A 19,968-nucleotide genomic window follows, 5' to 3' on the forward strand; every position below is an offset into this window, starting at 1 on the left:
CATTTCAAAGCACACTTGAATTTGTGCTTGTAGAAACTCCCTTCCTGCACTTCTAATATCTTAACTTGTCCGACCTCTTCTTTCTTCAATACCTTTGAAAATGTCTGGCCTTTCCGACCATCGTTTTGACTTGAAGCTTAGTGAAGAGGCTTCCATGACTTCTCCAGACAACATATGGCACCCATCTTCATATCCCATACTGGTCCTCTTACCGTTGGGGATTCGGTGATGAAGAATGACATGACTGCTGCGGTGGTGGCCCAGAACCTTGTCACTCCTAAAGATAACAAACTGCTTTCCAAATGGTCTAATGAGTTAGCTGTTAAGGATTCTCTAGCTCTCAGTGTGCAGTGTGCTAGTTCTATGTCTAATATGGCCCAACGCCTATTTGCTCGAACCCGTCAGGTTGAATCGTTGGCGGCTAAAGTGATGAGTCTCAAACAGGAGATTAGAGGGCTTAACCATAAGAATAAATAGTTGCACAAGCTTGCACACAACTATGCTACAAACATGAAGAGGAAAATTGACTAGATGCAGGAATCTGATGGTCAGATTTTACTTGATCATTAGAGGTTTGTGGATTTGTTACAACAGCATTTCCCTTCATCTTCTAGGGCTATACCGCGTAATGAAGCTCCAAATGATCAACCTCTGATGCCTCATCTTTCTGGGGCTCCGCCGACTACTGAGACTTCTCCTAAGCAGCCTTTGTGAAGGCTTCCTCTTGTATTTTCTGCTTACTGTTCCTTTTTTCTTTTCATGAAAATGAATGTAAAAATACTTTGCATATCTGTCAATGTTTCAAAAATAAACCCACACCCAAAAATAATTAAATAAACAACAAAAATAAAAAATGACAATCATGGCAAAATAGAAATGCAGAAAATGGAAGGTTTTTAATAACGCAAAACTGATTATGGATCGATTCAAAAATCTTCCTTATTTGAATACATGGGTTATCTCCCAAGAAGCGCTGGCTTTAACGTCCTTCAGCCGGACGAAACTTCCTTCTAAACTTGGACAGGGCCCACGGCATGGAGGGGTTCTCCCTACATGTAATCTGAATAATCTCTCCAATCTGAATTGTAAGCATTGGAAAACATGTTGTCCCGTGATTGGCTATGGCCTTCATTTGCAGCGAATTGAGAACATTGATGAGTTGGATATCCTTGCCCATAGGATACACCACATGTAGGGATACTTTGCATTGTGGTCCTTTTGGCTTATTGTGACAATTGAGAAGTTAGTTTCGCCAAGTGAGCTTGAATGGTAGCAAAATCCATGTCTTACTTCTCCAGTACCTGAACTCAAGGAAACAAAACTAAATCAAATATCAAAAGTAAAACTAAAAGACACAAACAAAAACAAAGTCAGTAACTAAAACAAAAGACATGTAAAAGAAACAACGGGGGATTAGCAAAGTTGCTAATCCTCGGCAACGGCACCAAAAATATGATGCGAAAATTAACTTAACACACAAATTTAACCATCTTTTGACAATTGTAGTATAAGTATAAGTAGGGATCGTTCTGGACCGGGGATTAAGAGGGCTTGCTAATAACCTCTAAACTGACTTAAAAATATATAAACAAAGTTAAAAACACTAAACTAGACTCAAAGATTTCAAAACAAACTCAAAGAACTCAAAACAAGCTAAAAACACTCAAATCTTCCTAAAAACACAAACTGGGCAGATTTGGACTCTAAACACACTTTTGGATGAATTTTGGTTTCAACTTGGTTCAAAATACTTAGCACAAACTAAATCAGTTTCTAACTAATATGACTCAACAAGGTAAAGGGGGTTTTGGTTTTGATGAATTCGAAAACAAAACAAGTAAATTAAAGAACTAATGAAATCTGCACGAATTTGAGTAAATTGAATGGATGGAAGGCTAGCTAGGAGGTTCTTATCCACACATGACACACTTGCAAACAAAACGATTTCCAGTTGCTTTTCAAACAAAACTATGAATTCTCAACGCTCCAGATTAAGTGTGAATTGCACTAATTAACCCTCAGATTTTCCTAATTTCATTGAATTGGATGATTGCATACAACAACCCAAAGCATTCCCCACAAGTTCCCTACATGAATTGCATAATAGAGATACAAGCAAGAATCATTAAGTTCTATGAAAATCATAAGCATTGACGAAACACTTGTAACTATGAATTGCTTGAAACTTATGCCAAGAATATACTTAACATGGTTGTGACGAGCAACCTTCACTACTTGTGAATATAAGTTCATAACGATTAGGTGAAACTCCCTTATATCCTAGCATCAGATTTATGCATGAAAATTAAACGTGCACTCTCAACCAACATACACAAATAAGTTTTAATTCAAATGGATAAGTAAATTGAATTCACAACTTATGAATCACAACTAAAAGTAATCAAATCATATTGCAAGCATGAACATGGTTTCAAATTCCCCCCTAGCTAAGGGGGGTTTAGTTCCTCATACTCACAAAGCAAAGATAAACAAATTTAGACATTGAAAATAGAAGAATGAAAACACCTAAAAACGCTCCAGCAATCCAACTTGAATGGCAAGCACGTCCAAGGGTCCTCCTTTTTCTCTTTGTTGCGGCACAAATGTGTAAGATGTGTATGGATATATGGAAAGGTTAGGAATGTATTTAGGATTGGTGAATGTCTCGGCCAAGGGAAGGAAAATGTATTTGTGTTTGTGAAATGTGGGATTTATGGATGTATGGATGGAATGGATCTCATGGCATGGAAAATGGAAGTGTATGGAGATGTGTTTGAATGTATGGATGAAATGGAATGGAGCTCACGGCAAGGGACTTGTGTTTGTGAATGAAGCTCTTTTTTGATGGATCAAGATTGTTCTTAGGAAGGGGAATGGTGGATGTATTTATAGGCTAAGGAGAGGACCACCTTAATTCCTTGCATGTGCAGTTTGTATGGGTGTGTGATGTCCATGTTTCCCTTTACATTTGCACACACATGACCTCCCTCATTTCAACCACAAAACAACCCATTTTCTGCCCATGTGTGTGTCTTTCCTTTGCCCATGTGTGTGTCTTTCCTTTGCCCATGTGTGTGTGTTTTTCCTTTGCCCATGTGTGTGTGTTTTTCCTTTGCATTTGCACACACATGTTCTTCATTATTTCAACCAACAATCCACCCATTTTCTACCCATGCCAAGCCCTCCATGCCGTGCCTTTCTTGTTGTATGTGTGCTGTCCATCTAGAGTGTGTGTATGCCCTCCAACCTGTGCAGTTTGCATGTGTATAGCTGTCCATGTTTCTCTTTTGCATGTGTTGTGCCTTCTCTTTCTAGCTGTGCATTTCCACTTGCTCCAAAGCCAAATGAGTGCAATCATAACCCCATTTGCTTTTGAGTGTTGGCGACAAAGCAAAACACAAAACAACTGCCTTTACTTTCTCATTTTATTAGCCAAATCTGCTTAGCCCTTTTCTGAACCTTTCAGTGTTACAATGCCCATAACTTCTTCTAGAAAAAGGATATTAACAATCCGTAAATTGTTCCAGAAAATATACATCCGTAGTTTTCCAAGCATATAAGGCTCATTCTCTCATTCATTCTAAGTTGTTCGTAACATGCTTCCAAAGTCAGCTAATCTGCACAAGCAGTTTTGACGAATTTGTTACTTAATATCTCACTTGTGCTACTTTTCTTTTCTTTGCTTGATAAATCACACTAAACAAAAAAAAACATACTAAATAGCTTAAAAATATAAGGAACTAACTAAGAAAAGACAAGTGAATTTTATGTAAAATATATGTAAATATGAGCTTATCAACAATGCCAAATTCATGGTCCTATATAAAGGGTTCCGGCCGAGTCACTACATTCAGTCACTAAACCATGGCTGTTCAGAGGATGGGCCATGGATGCAATCGGTAAAATTACACCATCTTCCGGGTCTGCAAAGCGTGCGTTGATATTTTGTTGCGACGGACTACTTCACCAAATGGGTCGAAGCGAAGTCAGATGCCAAATTAACGTCTAAAGAAGTTTGTAATTTCATAGAAGAAAGCATCGTGACTAGATTTGACGTACCGGAAACAATCATAACAGATAATGGTACAATCTTCATGTTCGATAAGTTTAAAGAGTATACGGCGAATTTGAAAATTTGACCTGAGTAGTCTACGCCATATTACCCGTAGGCAAACGGGCATGCCGAAGCAAGTAATAAAGTTTTGATTGGTATTCTTGAAAAAATGGTGAGAGAAAGGCCTGGTATATGGCATCTAAAGTTAAATGAAGCGTTATGGGCCTATTGAACATCTCTCCGGTTAGCCACTGGAACGACTCCATACGGGATGACTTATGGACATAACACAATGTTGTCGGTCGAGCTAAGTGTAAACTCGTTGTGAGTAATCGTACAAAGTTAGAAGATTTAGAGTCGAGCCATGAGACAAGAGTTAGAAGATTTAGAAGAAGCTCGACTTGATGCTTATAACTTATTAGTGGCATAAAAAAAGATTGATGAACGAGCTTATAATCAACGGGTCAGACAAAAAACGTTCGGTGAAAGGGAGTTTGTTTGGCAAACCGTGCTACTCGTAGGAATTAAAGACCCTAAGTTCGGCAAGTGGTCACCGAATTGGGAAAGGCCATTTGTTATTAATCAAGTTCTCGACAATGGGGCATACCATCTTAGGGATCGAGCTGGTGTAATTCACAAGTTACCAATCAATGGGAAGTTTTTAAAGAAATACTATCCAGTCACATGGGAAATGCGAGAATAAAAGTTCATTTCATTAAATTTACAAAATGATGTACAAATAAAGTTGGTCGATCATTTTACAAATGAATAATTATAAGGTGATGAAGGAATGAGAGATTCAAGAACGGCCTTCAACTCCAACCACCTCACCTCGCCTATGGTGACCTCAGCTTGCCGATTCCTCTTATCCATCTTCAGTTGTTCGACCCGCTTCACGCTAGCCACATATTCGATTAAGCAAGATTTACCGCTCAACTCAAAATCCTTTACAAGCTCAAAAGCAACTGCTGACCTTTGATTTTGGAGTTTAACAATTTGACAGTCAAGGTTGGCCAGCGTTTCTTTCTTTGCCTTCAAAACTTCGACCTTTGGACGAAGATCTTCTTGAACGGCCATTGCAGCTTTCAAGTCATTTTCGGCTCGAAGAGCTTTCTTGAAAATACCAAAGTATTCTCAGGTTCGTTCTAGGATAGAAGACACTCGAGTGATGGCTTTAGTGCTTAATTGACTTTTAGCTGCAAGATCATTCAAGCATGCACCCACAGAATCGAGACCCTGGCGTTTGAGAACCTGTGAAGTCGATAGAGACAAGAGCCCTTACATTCTAATAAGAGCATTTGATTCGGCCGTCGGTACGGAAGACCCGGTTATAGCTATCGAATGGCCGGCCAGTGCCAAGGTATTCAAAAGAAGAACATCGAACTCGACTTCGCATAAAGGTTGCACACGAAAAGAATTTAAGCAAAAGGAAAACATAAAAGAATATAGCAGAGAGAATTTGTTTTTAAACCTGCCCAAATGAGACTTTGGCCATGTCTCATGGTTCATTGCTTGAACTTAGAGAGCTTAATAGCCGAGCCCAGTGTTTTAGACTGCTTCTCAATTCACGCGGCTAATGAAGGTTATCTACATTCGACGGCCACTAAAATGGCCAGGAAATACAGATAACGCCCTTCAGCGTATAAATTTTTTAGTGAAATGAATAATTGGGCACCTAATGAAGGGAAAATTATGAGTTTAACACATGGGATTTCTAAATGACTAGCATGCATATACAATTCAAAATTTATATACATGAGCAACGGAAGCAATTTATCAAATAATACAAAGCTATAGTCATGCAAATCCCCTTCAAGGTTCATAGGTTTATATATAATGCATCAAAACATTTTAGTAAAGAACAAAGTGTAGGTTTAGTCTTATACCTCTTGATCTAGACTTGAGACCAAGGATGGACCACCTCCAAGCCCTTTGTTCCTTGAAGTCCTTGAGCCTAGCCTCCCTCCTTGCCTCCTCCACTTTGTTAGTAAGAGTGCTCCAAGGTTCTCCTTTAGTCTCTAAAGGAGAAGACCTCTAAATATCCACACCCACTAGTGTAGTGAGATGGATGGAGGAATAACCAAAAGGGTGAAAGATTGTTAGTTAAAACACCCTCTAGGTGGCCGGCCTTTGTGGTTTTAGAGAGATATATTCTTTTGCCTCTTTCTTGTTCAAAAACACACAAAAACCCTAAGGATTAAAACTCTATAAAGTTCCTTATATAGACAAAAAGAAACCTAGTCAACAACTTGACTAAATATCTCTCCCTCTCTACTTGCAAGGGCCGGCCCCTTTGTGTTGGTTTGGGCTTTGGGCTTTTATTTATTTCTAGTCATCCAATGCTTGAATAAAAGCCCAATGGGTTTAGGCCCAATGGGCCCAATTAAACCCGAACGTTTCTTTAAGCCCAAAACAATCTTTTATCGCTTTTATGATTTCTTTAGACTTTCTAAATTAATCACAACACTTAATTAATCCAATTAATTATTTCCATCATCCATTAATTACTCACTACAAGAGTGTATCGGTGTACAATCATTTTAGGTTCTAATTAGCAAGGCAGTGAGGTGATTGACATCAATTCAAATGATTATATTTAATCCAATCACTTAGTGAATTAAAACTTCATTTTAATTCACCTTTCTTCTTTGATGACTACATTTAATCATCTAGAAGAACTCACAAGCTATGAGTGACATCTAACCATATGTCATAGCTACCCAAGCTAATGTAGAAGTTGTTCGGAGAACCTATTCAGTTGGAATTACAATGTAATTCGATCCTTCTCTAAAACAATACTCTCAATCACATTACTAGGGTATGGATATATTATGTCAAACCCCTAATGTGATTATTCCTTCTTATATGATTCTATTGAGTCGTATAGGAACGCTTTCCTTTATTATGCTCGATACTTCGGCCGAAGATTCCCGAATCATATCTTAGAGTATTCTTCCTCTCTTACCGAGGATTTGAGATTCCTTGTTGCGCATTCACTTGCCTTCATGATTAAGTGGCTTAACCCCAATTATGCCGTGGACATCCGCGAATGGGGTGACTTTGACATAATCAAAGATTAAGTACTTAGCCACAAGACAACGATGATGCCTCAGGTCAAAGGACTACTTCCATTATTCCAACCATTAGAGTTACTTGCTTGACATGTGAGTAGACCTCCATGCAAGTACTCTCGTTCGATTGTGTTCAGTGAACTCATTCTCTTAATGAGCACCTACATACTTGTCTTAGTGTCACAACACAAATGGGATGAGACTTTCCATCCTTCCATTTGAAGCGGACACAGTATGTACCGGTCTAAGCATTGTCAGTTTCCCTCCGACAATCCAATGACTAGGAACCTTTTGGACATAATGGTTATTTGAAGAAGGTCTATGTAGTCTAACATCATTAGATTACTTCTTCAATCGATCCATTGTCCATGGATACACTATTTAGGACATATATCGTTTATTGAGATAGTCCTAATTCGTGTCTTTCTTCCAAAGATTGACTTTCAGGGCATATTTTCAACACCTAACATGTAATATTTTTTCGGTTCAGACTCGTTATAGTAAAGTTAACAAGAGAAAGTGATCGAGTCTTACGAAAGCTGAAGTCGTTTCTTGATGGGGAATGTCGAGGTCTTGATCCTGCGGGTGAATTAGTGTTTCTGTCGTCACTTCAAGCTCAACTTGAGGCATTTTTCCACGATCAACTGCAAGAGGATCGACCTGGTCAGTCGCCTCAACCACAGAGGGAGGCTCAACGGAAAGAGGTTTGGTTAGTCGAGAGCGACTCGCCAGCGGAGTCTCGTCGTTCTTATCAACCTGAAATAAAAAGCTGTTAATATTTTTGAATTTAATGAGAAAAGGGATTTACCAACAACATAATCATACCTCTTCCAAGATGATCGCTGATTGTTTTGGATTTTTGGGGAAACTTTTCCCGAACGAATGGGTTACCTCTTCCAAGACAGGTGCAACGGTCTGCCCCGAAGCTGCAGGCTTTTCAACCAGCAGTGCAGCAACTTGTTCGACCACAGCCTCAGGGACATTAGGGACGGTTTGAATTTGGGGTGTTGGGCTAGTGAGTGTTGGCCGCTTCTCCATCGAGGCCTGGACAACGGGAGTAGAAAAAGAGGCACTAGGAGTGGTCGCTCTCGTGGTCTGGCTGGAGATAACGTGAATTTCCCATTCTCCTTTCTTCACCAATTTCTTGATGCGTTTTGTGAGACGAGGAGCTTCACTTGCCGTCTCGGTTTCCTAGTGAGGTCGTTTACTCGGCGGGGCTTGCGCGACAGTTTTAGTTTTCTTGGAGGAAGAGGGTAATTTTTTCCTGGATGCAGCCGCGGCAATCACGTTCACTTGTTTCAATACTCGACCGCATGAGCGAAGTCAAGTTAATAAAATAAAGTTAAGTGTTTAAAGAATAAAGGTAGCATTAGCCATATACCTTGGGTCGTCTCTTTGGATTTAGGGGTTGGGGTTTTTTTGGGTCGGTCGCCAAAAATTTTGTTGACCACGTCTTCGACCGAAGTGCCAAAAAAGTCATAAGTGTACCCTTCCCACCAGTCGCCGAAGGTTTCAATGCCGAGAGATTCAGGAACAGCTGGTCGGAGATGAAATTTTTGCACCATTCCTGAAACTCTTTCTCGGTATCTTTACACTCCCTCTTTGAGGAGCCAGAGAGGTGTCATCGGCTTAGAAGGGAGCGGGAAGTAAGTAAAGGCACCGGGCAACCTTGGAGATAGGCAAGCTGTCGGGTAACGAAGTGGGGGTGGTAGACCTCCCAGCTTGCTCAGTGAGCGTCGTAGCCAAGGGGAATGTCACGTGTTATCACGAATGACCCAAGTTTTGACGAAGATCCGCATCCTCACTTTCACTCCATGTTGGTAATGGAAAAAGGGTACTCTTGACAACGAAATATCAAAAATTTATCGTCTGAGAAGACATCTAGGCCGAAGAAGTATTCGAAGACTTTTTCGGCCCGGTGATGAGGCCCCGGTTGAGAGGCCAACTGAAGGCCGAGCGCTGCAGTGGGCTGAAAGTTGGGGATCTTTGGCCGAAGTGCAGAAAAATAGACCTACAGCCAATGTTGGAATACCAAAGAGGTCTGTTCTGGTGCGAGTCGATCTTGTTGATGGTCGTCTCGGCCAGATAGCATAAAAGGTTCGCAAGAATAGCTGGACTGAGCGCCAGGGAGTGACCACTAGCCAGGGCTTCATCCACCGACATATTTTCGACCAAGCATTTATTTGACTTGGTACAACAAGTAAACTTGTTGTACCAGTAAAATAGGAAGGCTCCATGGTTAAAAGTTTAATGGTGTCTTGGATGCCAGGTCGCGTTGGTCAAAGGCCAGGCTCCTTGGGGCTTCGTCAGGCACCACTTCGACCAATCAAACTCTTGCAGCAAGGGTGTCAAGCAATGAACTTTGAAGAGATTGATGATGGACAATGGCACAGCATCCTTGAAAAGTGGTCCCAGGATTTGATGAGTGGTGCTTAAATCAAGATTGCTTAAGTCTTGACGGCGCTCCGGTCAATGAAGTCCTTGCACTTGTTGCATTTGTCAGAGAGCTTAGAGATGAAGGAGGCCATTGATGAAGACTCGATGATTCCTAGGTTGAGAGCTTGAGGTTTTCTGGGTTTTTGAAAGAAAAATGGCAAGAAGGTTTCAAGGGTTTTAGAAAGCGTAAAGTGCGAATGGAAAGGAGTCAGGTATTTATAGGCATTTTGGAAGGAAGGTTAAACATTTGATTTTCAAAGTTGGGGATAGAATCAAGCAGGAAAGATGCTAATCATTGTAAATATTCAGAGAATCCAGGCAAAAAGACCAAAGTTTTCGCGATTTGAGGATGCATGACTGCGTGTTGCGACGGGTTTAGTGTAAAAGAGACGTTTCGACGGTTGCACGTTTTTTAGGATCATGAATAAGGGCTGCTAGGTTGACTGATGCGAAATATATAAGCACACAAATTTAACCCTCTTTTGTACAAGTATAAGTAGGGATCGTTCTGGACGCGGGATTAGGAGGGCTTGTTAATAACCTCTAAACTGACTCAAAAACATAAAACTAAACTTAAAAACACTTAATAAGACTCTCAAGACTCAAAGCAAACTTAAAATACTCAAAACAGCTTAAAACAACCAAATAAACTTAAACTAGACACTAGGAATGACTTTGGACGAAAATTGACTTTTACTTGAATCAAAACACTTAAAAACACAAACTAAAACATATTTGAAATACTTTGAAACAAGAAACTAAAAGGGGGGTTTTGATTTGGATGAAGTTGAAACAAACAAACAAGTATGAAAAATTAGACAGATTGTAAAATAAATTTGAGAAATAAGATGATGGATGGGATAGCTAGAGGCTTTTTCTCCACACATGACATGCATGCAAATAACTTGATTTCCAGTTACTACTTCATTGAATTATGAATGACAATGCTCCAAATTAACCGTGACATCACTAATTAACTCTCAGATTTTCCTTGTTTTATTGGATTGGATGACATCATTCGACAACCCAAAACATTCTTCTAAAGTTCCCTACATGACATCATAATAGAGATACAATCAAAGATCATTACGTTTAATGAAAATCATAAGCATTGACAAAGCACTTGCAACTATGACATCATGTCACTCATGCTAGGAATTGAACTTAACGCGATCGTTTATAAGCGACCTTCACTACATGTGAATATAAGTTTGTAACAATTATATGAAACTTCCTTATATTCTAGCAACGGATTTATGCATGCCAATTAAGTGTCGACCCTTAATCAACAAATATAAGTTTGCTACGGCACAAGGTGTTGGTAAGTGTTTGAAGGTTTGTTTGTATGGAGGAATGGATGTGAAGATGAATGGATGTGTTTTTTATTGATCTCCCCTTGATGAAGGGTGGATGAATGTATTTATAGACTAGGAAGAGGATGTAGTGGGTGGTAGTAATGAGTGGATGTAGTGGTAGGTGAATGTGTTGGGTGGTTGAAAGGAGTGGATGTGTTGGGTGAAATGAGTTGATGTAGTGGTAGGTGAATATGTTGGGTGGTAGAAATGAGTGGATGTGTTGGGTGAAATGATGTAGTGGTAGGTGAATATGTTGGGTGAAATAAGTGGATGTAGTGGTAGGTGAATGTGTTGGGTGGTAGAAATGAGTGGATGTGTTGGGTGAAATGAGTGTGCTAAAATGGTCATTTATAGGGAGACGATGATACACAAATTTCAAATTTCATCCATTCCTTTTGCTCCAAGCATAAGCTATCCATTCTATGCCCAAAAATGCTCCAAAATGCACTTATTTGCCACATTAACCCTTTGGACCTACAAACACACGAAAATAGCTTAAAATACATAATTACCTAAGAAATAACAACATAAATGCATGAGAACAAGCTAACTCAGTCGCATAAATATGCTTCTATCATTGACCAAGGGACCAACACGTGGCAGGACGATTGGGAGAATCGAGATCGTGGGATCTTGTCTCATAAATACGCCTGGTGGTATTTCTCGAGAGGGTTCAATGTTTGTTTTCGGTCGGTTTCGCTTTTTCAAAACCGAAACTCGAACCAAGGAGTGTAGGTCGACAACCTCAGAAGTGATGGGGCAATGTTTGGGCCCAAAATATTGGTTTGGGTCGAGTTTAGAATTGTTCTCGACCTGGAAGCATTGCTCAGAGGTCGGCCATGTCCTATCAGGATGGGGTAGTTGAATCCTAATACAATAAGGAGTCTCGGCAGGATAAGGATGTTGAAATTTGGGAATGAATACGGCCTAATAAGGGGTTGAGTTCAAAGTCCTAATAGGAGGAGGACTGACAGAGATAAGAGTGGATCGGGGTAAAAAGTCCTAATCCGAGTATAGGTTTGATTTGATCATAATCAGGTTTGCTACTATAAATAAAGGGTGGGGTGCATCATTCAACCCCCTCCAATTCAACACACAAACTGCCCTGCACAAACTCTCACTCTACGCAAAACCTCTCAACAACCTTGAGATTTTTATTTTCTTTTTTGCCGACACATCTTCAATTTGGATAAACAGCATTGTTGTCGTAGAATCAGCCGATCGTAAAACACCTTCAGTTTGGATAAACAGCACTGCGACGAGGCCGACTGGTTATCTATCCAAGTCTCGGTTGAAAAGGATTTTCAAATCTGTATTGGCAGAGGTTATCTCATCAGCCTTCTCAGGGAAGTGAGGTGTTACCAGGTTACTACATTCGGCACCCTGAGAGCCGAATTTGATATTGAACTTCGCAGAACTAGCAACCTTGCCTTCAAGTTCTAGAACCCGAAGGTCAAGACGTGTTCCTTCCTCAGCCGCAGTCGCAAGATCAAGAAGTCAGCAACTCACCCAACACAACATCAACAAATTTTACTCACTGGCCGAGCTCGACCGTCGAGTTGGCACACCCCGTACATAACTGAAGGACGTAGTTAGTGATGCGTAAAATAACTAAACACACAAATTAACCCTCTTATTGTCAATTGTAGTATGGATAAGTAGGGATCATTCTTAAACCGGGGATTATGAGGGATTGCTAAAACACTCTAAACTGACTCAAATCTGTAAAACAAAGTTTAAAATACTAAACAAGACTCAAAGAATGCAAAACTAAAATCTAAAACACTAAAACAAACCAAAAGACTCAAAACAGCAAACAAACACTCAAAACTGCCTAAAAACCACTTTCTGGGCGGTTTTGGGACTCTAACACAACTTGGACGAATTTTGGTTTTCTAATGACCTAAAATACCTAAAAACATATTCTAAGACAAGTTCTAGTTAATATGACTCAAAGAAATAGGGTGGGATTGATTTTGGACGAAAATAATTAAATGGGCAGATTGAAAAGAAAACAGATTGTAAGACAAGATTGTGATGAATCAATGGATGATGGAATAGCTAAGGGGTTCTTCTCCACACATGAAATATATGCAACGTAAATCAATTTCCAGTTATCAATTTAATAAGTTGTGAACCTCGACACTCCAAGTTAATTAGGTCCGCTTAAATTAACCTTCAGATTTCCCTAGAATCATTGAATTGGATGAATATGCATCGCAAACAAATTATTTCTAACAAGTTCTCTATATGAACAGTATGATAAAGAAACAAGTTAGAATCATTATGGTCCTTGGAAATCATAAGCATCGACAAGGCAATTGTAACTATGAAAAGCATGATACTCTTGCTAGGAATCTACTTAACACGATCGTGACTAGCGACCTTCACTACTTGCGAATATAAATTCATAACGATTAGGTGAAACAAACATATATCCTAGCACCAAATTCAAGCATGCAAATTAAGCGTGCACTCTCAATCAACATACAAGAATAAGTTCTAAATCAAATGGTTAAGCAAATTGTATTCACGACTTATGCAACGATAACTGGAAGTAATCAACTTATTTCACATATATAATCATGGTTTTGAATACACCCTTAGCCAAAACGAAATTAGCCAATCATACTTAAAGCAAAACAAAGATTAAATGAATTAGACATTGAAATATAAGATAGAATACACCTAAAATTGTTCAACAACTCAGAATGAAGAGCCAAACAATTGAGTGAAACTGTCCCCTTTCCTTGCTTGCGGCAGATTGGATGTTGGTGGTTCCTGGGCTGTTTTGATGATGTAGAATGGATTTTTGAGGGTGCAGAGGCACGGCAAGGGGTGTAAGGTGAGTGTATGGGGAGGCTAGGGATGTTTTTAGGCAAAAACTAGGGTGAATGGTGGTAGAATGGTGCGGCTAAGTGTATGGAATGTGTTCTGGCGTGAATGGCAGTCTATGGATGAATGGGGATGATTGTGGCTGCACAAGGATGTTTATTTAAAGGGATTAGGAAATTAAAAACCCTAGGCTATTTTGGTAAACAGAAATTAAGTCAAAAGCTTTTAGAAATAGGAAATCAAATCAGAAACTTAAGGGAAAGTAGGCTAAAGGGTGCGGCACTAACCTAAAATAGATTAGGAAGGTGTTTACAAGCAAGGAAACAGAAATAACTCCCTCCCTTGCACGGCAAGGAAGAGGGAAGGTGGGAAAGGTGCGGCAAGAATGAGGACCATGCAAGGAATGTGTAATTTGTGTCCTAGAATGCTTAAAAGGCCTTCAAAGTTGCTGGAACATAGGGACAATTAGGATTAGGAAAGGTCAAACCAAAATAAGAAACCTTGGTTTAACTTTCCTACTTCAAGTAGGAATCCTTGTTCTTCTAGGAATCCTCATGTGATTTAGGAATCCATCTTCAACTAGGAATCCTTCGTTGATTAGGAATCCTAACTTCTTCAAATCTTCAATTACGTCCATTCCTTGTGCTCCGAGCATGTGATAATCATGCCAAGCTCCATTTTGCTCCAAAATGCTCCAAAATGCAACTTCTTGCGTACTTTGTCCTTGGAATCTGAAAACACACAAAAGTGACTTTAAACACTAAAATAACTAAGGAAACACAACGTAAATGCACGAGAACAAGCCAATTAAGTCGCATAAATATGCTCCTATCAGTTAGCTTACTAAGTACTCGGCCTACGCGCCACGTACGCTTGGTAGTTTTTAGGGTCAACAAAATTGTTCGATGTGTTTTTTATCTCCGACTGATGTGAAAATTAACTTAACACACAAATTAAACCCTCTTGTTGACAATTGTAGTATGGATAAGTAGGGATCATTTTGGACCAGGGATTAGAAGGATTGCTAATCTACTCTAAACTTACTCAAAAACACAAAAATAAACTTTAAAACACTTAAACAGACTCAAAGAACTCAAAACAAACTGAAAAGACTCAAAACTAACTAGAATGACTCAAAACAGCTTAAAACAACTAGATAGACTCAAACTAGACACTAGGAAGTGATTTAGACAAAAATTGAATTAAACTTGACTCAAAACACTTAAAAACACAAACTAAGACAGATTCTAACTAATTTGACACACTAAAGTAAAGGGATTGGGTTTTGGAAGAATTTAAAGTAAAACAAGTAACTAAAAACTTAAGACAGATTTTGGACGAATTTGGGATATGGATGATGGGCTAGCTAGAGGTCCATTCTTCACACATGACACATTTTTACATGAATCGATTTCCAATTGTTTTTCAATAAATTATGAAGCTCAACACCCCAGATTAACCATGATGCACTAATTAAGCCTCAGATTTTCCTTTACTCATTGAATTGGATGAATGCATGCGACAACCCAAATTATTCTCCAAAAGTCCCCTACATGAATGCATAATAGAGATACAATCAAAGATCATTACGTTCCATGAAAATCATAAGTGTTGACGAGACATTTGTAACTATGAATACATGATACGTTTGCCAAGAATTCAATTAATGCGATTGTGACTAGCAACCTTCACTACTCATGAATATAAATTTGTAACAATTAGGTGAAACTCATTTATATTCTAGCATCAAATTCAAGCATGAAAACTAAGTATGCATCCTTAATCAACATAAAAAATCAATTTTGAAGAAAACAGTTAATTGAATTGCATTCACAACTTATCAAATCACAATTGGAAGAAATCAATTCATATCTCAAGGATGTTCATGGTTTCGAACTTCCCTCTAGCTAAGTAGGGGTTTAGTTCCTCATACTTGCAATTAAACAGAAACAATTGAAATTAAACATTGAAAACTAAAGTAGAATACACCTAGAATGCTCCAGCAATCCAAATTGAATGGCTAGCACAACTCGAAGCAATCCTCTTTCCTTGTAAATATGTGGCACAAAGGTGTGAGTGGTGGTTTGTATGGGAGAATGGCTGAAAGTATGTATAGTGGTGAATGGGTGAGATGATGGCTGCGGCAAAGATGTTTATGTATGGATTTCTGGTTGTGTGAATGGTGGTGAATGGTGTGTATGGAAGTGGATGAATGATGAATGCCCAATGGCTGTTACACATACTTAAATAGCAAAATATGTCAAAACACTAGGGAAATACAGCTAGGGTGTGGCAGAAAAACCAAGGTGATTGTAGAAGGATTTTTAACTCTAAATCAAATCAGAATCCAAGGAAAAGGTTAAGGGGACAAGGAAGAGGACACAAGGTAAGGGAAAAGGAAAGGTTATGACACAATAGTGAAAGTGAAAGTTGTGGCAGAAATCTAGAAGAAAAGGGAATGAGTGCGTAGCTAGGGAAAAGAAATGGAGTGGTGTGACAAGGAAAAGGGAGGGAAAGGCAAAAGGTTAAGGCTGCAAGGAGGGAGACATGGATGTGTGCACGGCAAGGAAGGTGAAAGGTGGTGTAATGGTTCAGCAAGTGGACAATGAAGGGGACAAGGGTGGTGTGTAAGGCAAGGAAGGGGAAAGTGATAAAATGGTGCAGCAATGAGACAATGGAGGGGACAAGAATGGTGTGCATAGCAAGGAAGGTGAAAGGTGGTGTGACACCCCTTTGTGGTTGAGATTAAGGCTTCTAGAATCCTTTATTTAGTGTCCTAATATCTTTGGGAACCCTCCTTGTGGCTGGAACTTAGTTGGATTAGGATTAAGAAAGGTTAAATCAAAATAAGGTAACTTGACTCATGTTTCTTCTTTTCTTGCTGAGCTCTTTATCTTCTTTAAATTAATTCTTCTTTCTCTTTAACACATTCTTAGTCTCTTTAGTCTTCAATTTCGCCCATCCATCTTGCTCCATGCATGTGCTATCTATTCCAAGCCCAAAACTGCTCCAAAATGCACCAAAGTTCACCTTATTGCTTCATAAGGCCTATGGATCTACAAACACACAAAAATAGCTTAAAATACTAAAATAACTAAGAACAAATTAAGTAAATGCAAGGAAACAAGCTAATTAAGTCGCATAAATATGCTCTTATCACCGACGCAGCTTTCGAAACTGAAGCATAGTTTGTTCAAAATTGGTTCATAATTTGTTTAGTGGGTTCGACATAAAGGATATGGTGCTTGCTTCCTTCTAGTCGCATTCAAAGTTCTAACTTCCACAATACTCAACGTCATACTTCCTTCCGCCAAAGTCAATTTGAAATTTGGTGAGTCTGGAAATTTGGAACTTTAGAATTTTTTTTATTTATTTATGTTACATTTGGTAAATTAATTTAGTGTTTATGGTTAACTATGCATGTTCATTGCTGAAATTAGTGAAAATTGGTTGATATATATGAAATTTTGGGCAAATATGGATGCGATTTGCTGAGTTGGGATGATTTGTGTTCATGAAATCTTGAGATTGATTTGTGTTGATGAAATCTTCTTTAATTTTATGAATTAACTCAAGATTGCTTAAGTCATGATGATTTTCTTAGGGTTGATGCATTCTTATGAAAACTTGTTGACAGGTTGGGTTAAGGGTATATATTCTTAATTTTGGTTATGTTGAATGGTTGTAAATGTGTACAGGAGATGGCAACTTAGGGGTTCAACTAGCAACAAAAGAAGAAGAATCATATAAGGGAATGTTTAAGAACCTATCCCAAGTAAGTCATGTGCTAGGAGTCATGTGTCAAAAGTTTAATGACGCACATATTGCTACCTTAGGGCATCATTATTTGACCACTTAGAGCATGTCGATAAACTAGCCTTCAGTGGCCAATTGGTGCATGAGTTTTCGCTTCGTAGAGTGGCAAATCAAGGGGTGAAATACCTAGAGGGACTAAGCTATTTAATCGGTTGTGAAGTGACCCAGTTCACGAAGAAAGACTTTTGCCTCATTACTAGGCTTCGTTACGAGGAACCCTATTACATAGATGTTGAGCCTTCCAACATTAGGATTTGTGGGAGTATTTTCCTGAGAAATTTGAGTTTGTTGGAGAGAGTAGCAAGGGTAGGAGAGAGAAGGGCAAAGGTAAAGCAAATATCGCCTACAAGAAAGTGAGCAAAATGATTTTGGTGACTTATGTCGAGCTTGAAAGTGATTTTAAAGAATGCGAAAATGAGGATGATGCATTGAAGTTGGGGCTGGTATACTTTGCCAAGGCAGTCTTGATATGGGCGAAGAGTAATATGGCTGTGAATCTAGATACTTCCACCTCGTTAAGGACATGAGTAGGTTCAACAATTATTTCTAGGGTACTGATTCATCAGTCATGCGACTTCTCTGTTGGAAGGCAATGAAGAAGTAGCTCACTTTCGAGCAGCTGAAGATGTATATAACTGAGAGCTGAGAGGTATTATTGTCTATAAATGTATATGACTATTTGCAAATGTTGTGAATGTTTATGATTGTTTAAGTATGAATATGTGTGAGAAATTAATTTATGAAGATTGCTACATTAATTGGTAGCCTATAAGGATTTGGGAAATTGTGCCAACTAAATTGGAGAAGAATAAAGGTAACTGGACGTGGGCGGATGAGGATGATCTTGTGATGCCCGACAACCTATAACCCAAAACGAATGAAGTCTATACCGCAAATAGCGCAAGAGAAGGATATTTCATAGCGGAAAATGTGGAAGAAGATCGAAGAGTAGGAATTAAGAAAGCAAGTTTAGAAAAAACGGGTGGAGGAATTGAGTGAGGAAGACAAAGCTATTGAAGAAGAAGGTCATGAGGAAGAAGAAGAGGATGGGGAAGAGGGTGGTGAGGATGAAGCTGAAGAAAAGGATGGTGAGAAAGACGGTGATGAACAAGGTAGTGATGAAGAAGGTAAGCAACAAGTTGAGGAAGAGAATACAAATGAGAAGGAAGTAAGGGAGGATTCCAAAGGCGAAGAAACTGAGGAATCAAGAAGGAAAGAAGGTGAGAATGGAGGGAAGGAGATTATGGCTGAAAAGAATAAAAGATTTTGAAAGTAGTGCATGAGTTTGTGATTGGGATATATGTATGTGCGAAGCTCCTTGAGTTGGTTGGAGAAGCAGTACCAGACTGGTACGAAGAAGTCAATGGTTCCAATGCTAATAAAGATGTAATGGTTACACATGATAGCTAGCATTTGGGAACTAAAAGAAAGGTCCGTTATACAAGGGCGACAATGAAGTCTTTGCCATATAAAAAGGAGCAGAAAAAGAAATGCAAAGTGGTAGATTATATTGCTTGGGTCTTTGACCTCAAGAAATGCCCAAAACTCCATGTTGTCCAACCCTTAGAGGATGTTGTGTAGAGAGATTCCATACTTAAAGCCGTAGAAGAAAGGTGCGTGCTTGATATGATAGAACTTTTCTATCAATTCAAGATGATGAAGGAGAACGACAATGCGTAAGATACTCTATAAAGTATGGTTTTTATTTATTGAAATTGGTATCAGGCGGAATATCTTGTCATTTAAAATTTGATATATGCTTGAGTGACTAGTCAGTTGAAGGAAAAATTTTGCCCTAGCTAAGAACAAGTATGAACATTTGAATACACATGCAAGCTATCAACACTTTAAAGTAGGCATGCATCCAAAAACAATTCATAAAACCCATGACTTTCAAAGCCTAGTATATGGTGAACCAAAATAAACTCTTTAACAAAATTAAAGAGAAGTAAAGATTTTGAGATTCTTTACCCTTGAAGCTCATCCTTGTTTACACAAGGGATTCACCCAAGTGGAGGGCCTTCAAGTCACCTCCAAGCTCCTTGAATCCTCCTTGTGTTTTCCTCCCTTTAGTGCTCCTTTGATGATTAGAGGAAAAAGGATTTGTTCTCCAAAAAACATCAAAAGCTTGATGTCTCTAAGTCTCTTCACCAAGGTTGTATATTGTGAAGATGATATGGATGACTTAGAGAGATTTTAGATGCTAGTAAAAATCCTTTAAGTGGCCGGCCTCTATGTAGAAAAAGGAGAGAAAATGTTTCACCCAATTTCTATTAGAAAACCCTAATGAGAAAATTGCTATAAAGTTGCTTTTATAACATTTTCTTTGGTGAGTGGCAAACTTGCAATTAAGCAAGCTTGCCCATTCACCCTAATGGCCGGCCTCTCCTTGTTATTGGGC

The 19,968-nt window shown here is 39.0% G+C and overlaps 1 protein-coding gene across 1 annotated transcript; it reads left to right on the forward strand.

Moving 5' to 3' along the window:
- The first annotated feature begins 16,298 nt into the window (after positions 1–16,298).
- LOC126633893 (uncharacterized) lies at positions 16,299–18,837 on the forward strand. The gene is made up of 4 exons (XM_050304423.1): positions 16,299–16,374; positions 17,450–17,526; positions 17,819–18,010; positions 18,556–18,837. The coding sequence occupies exons 1-4, from the start codon at positions 16,299–16,301 to the stop codon at positions 18,835–18,837; spliced, it is 627 nt and encodes a 208-aa protein (XP_050160380.1).
- The last annotated feature ends 1,131 nt before the right edge of the window (positions 18,838–19,968 follow it).

The sequence above is a fragment of the Malus sylvestris genome, chromosome 9 (genome assembly GCF_916048215.2).
Source record: "Malus sylvestris chromosome 9, drMalSylv7.2, whole genome shotgun sequence".
Lineage (NCBI taxonomy): Eukaryota > Viridiplantae > Streptophyta > Magnoliopsida > Rosales > Rosaceae > Malus > Malus sylvestris.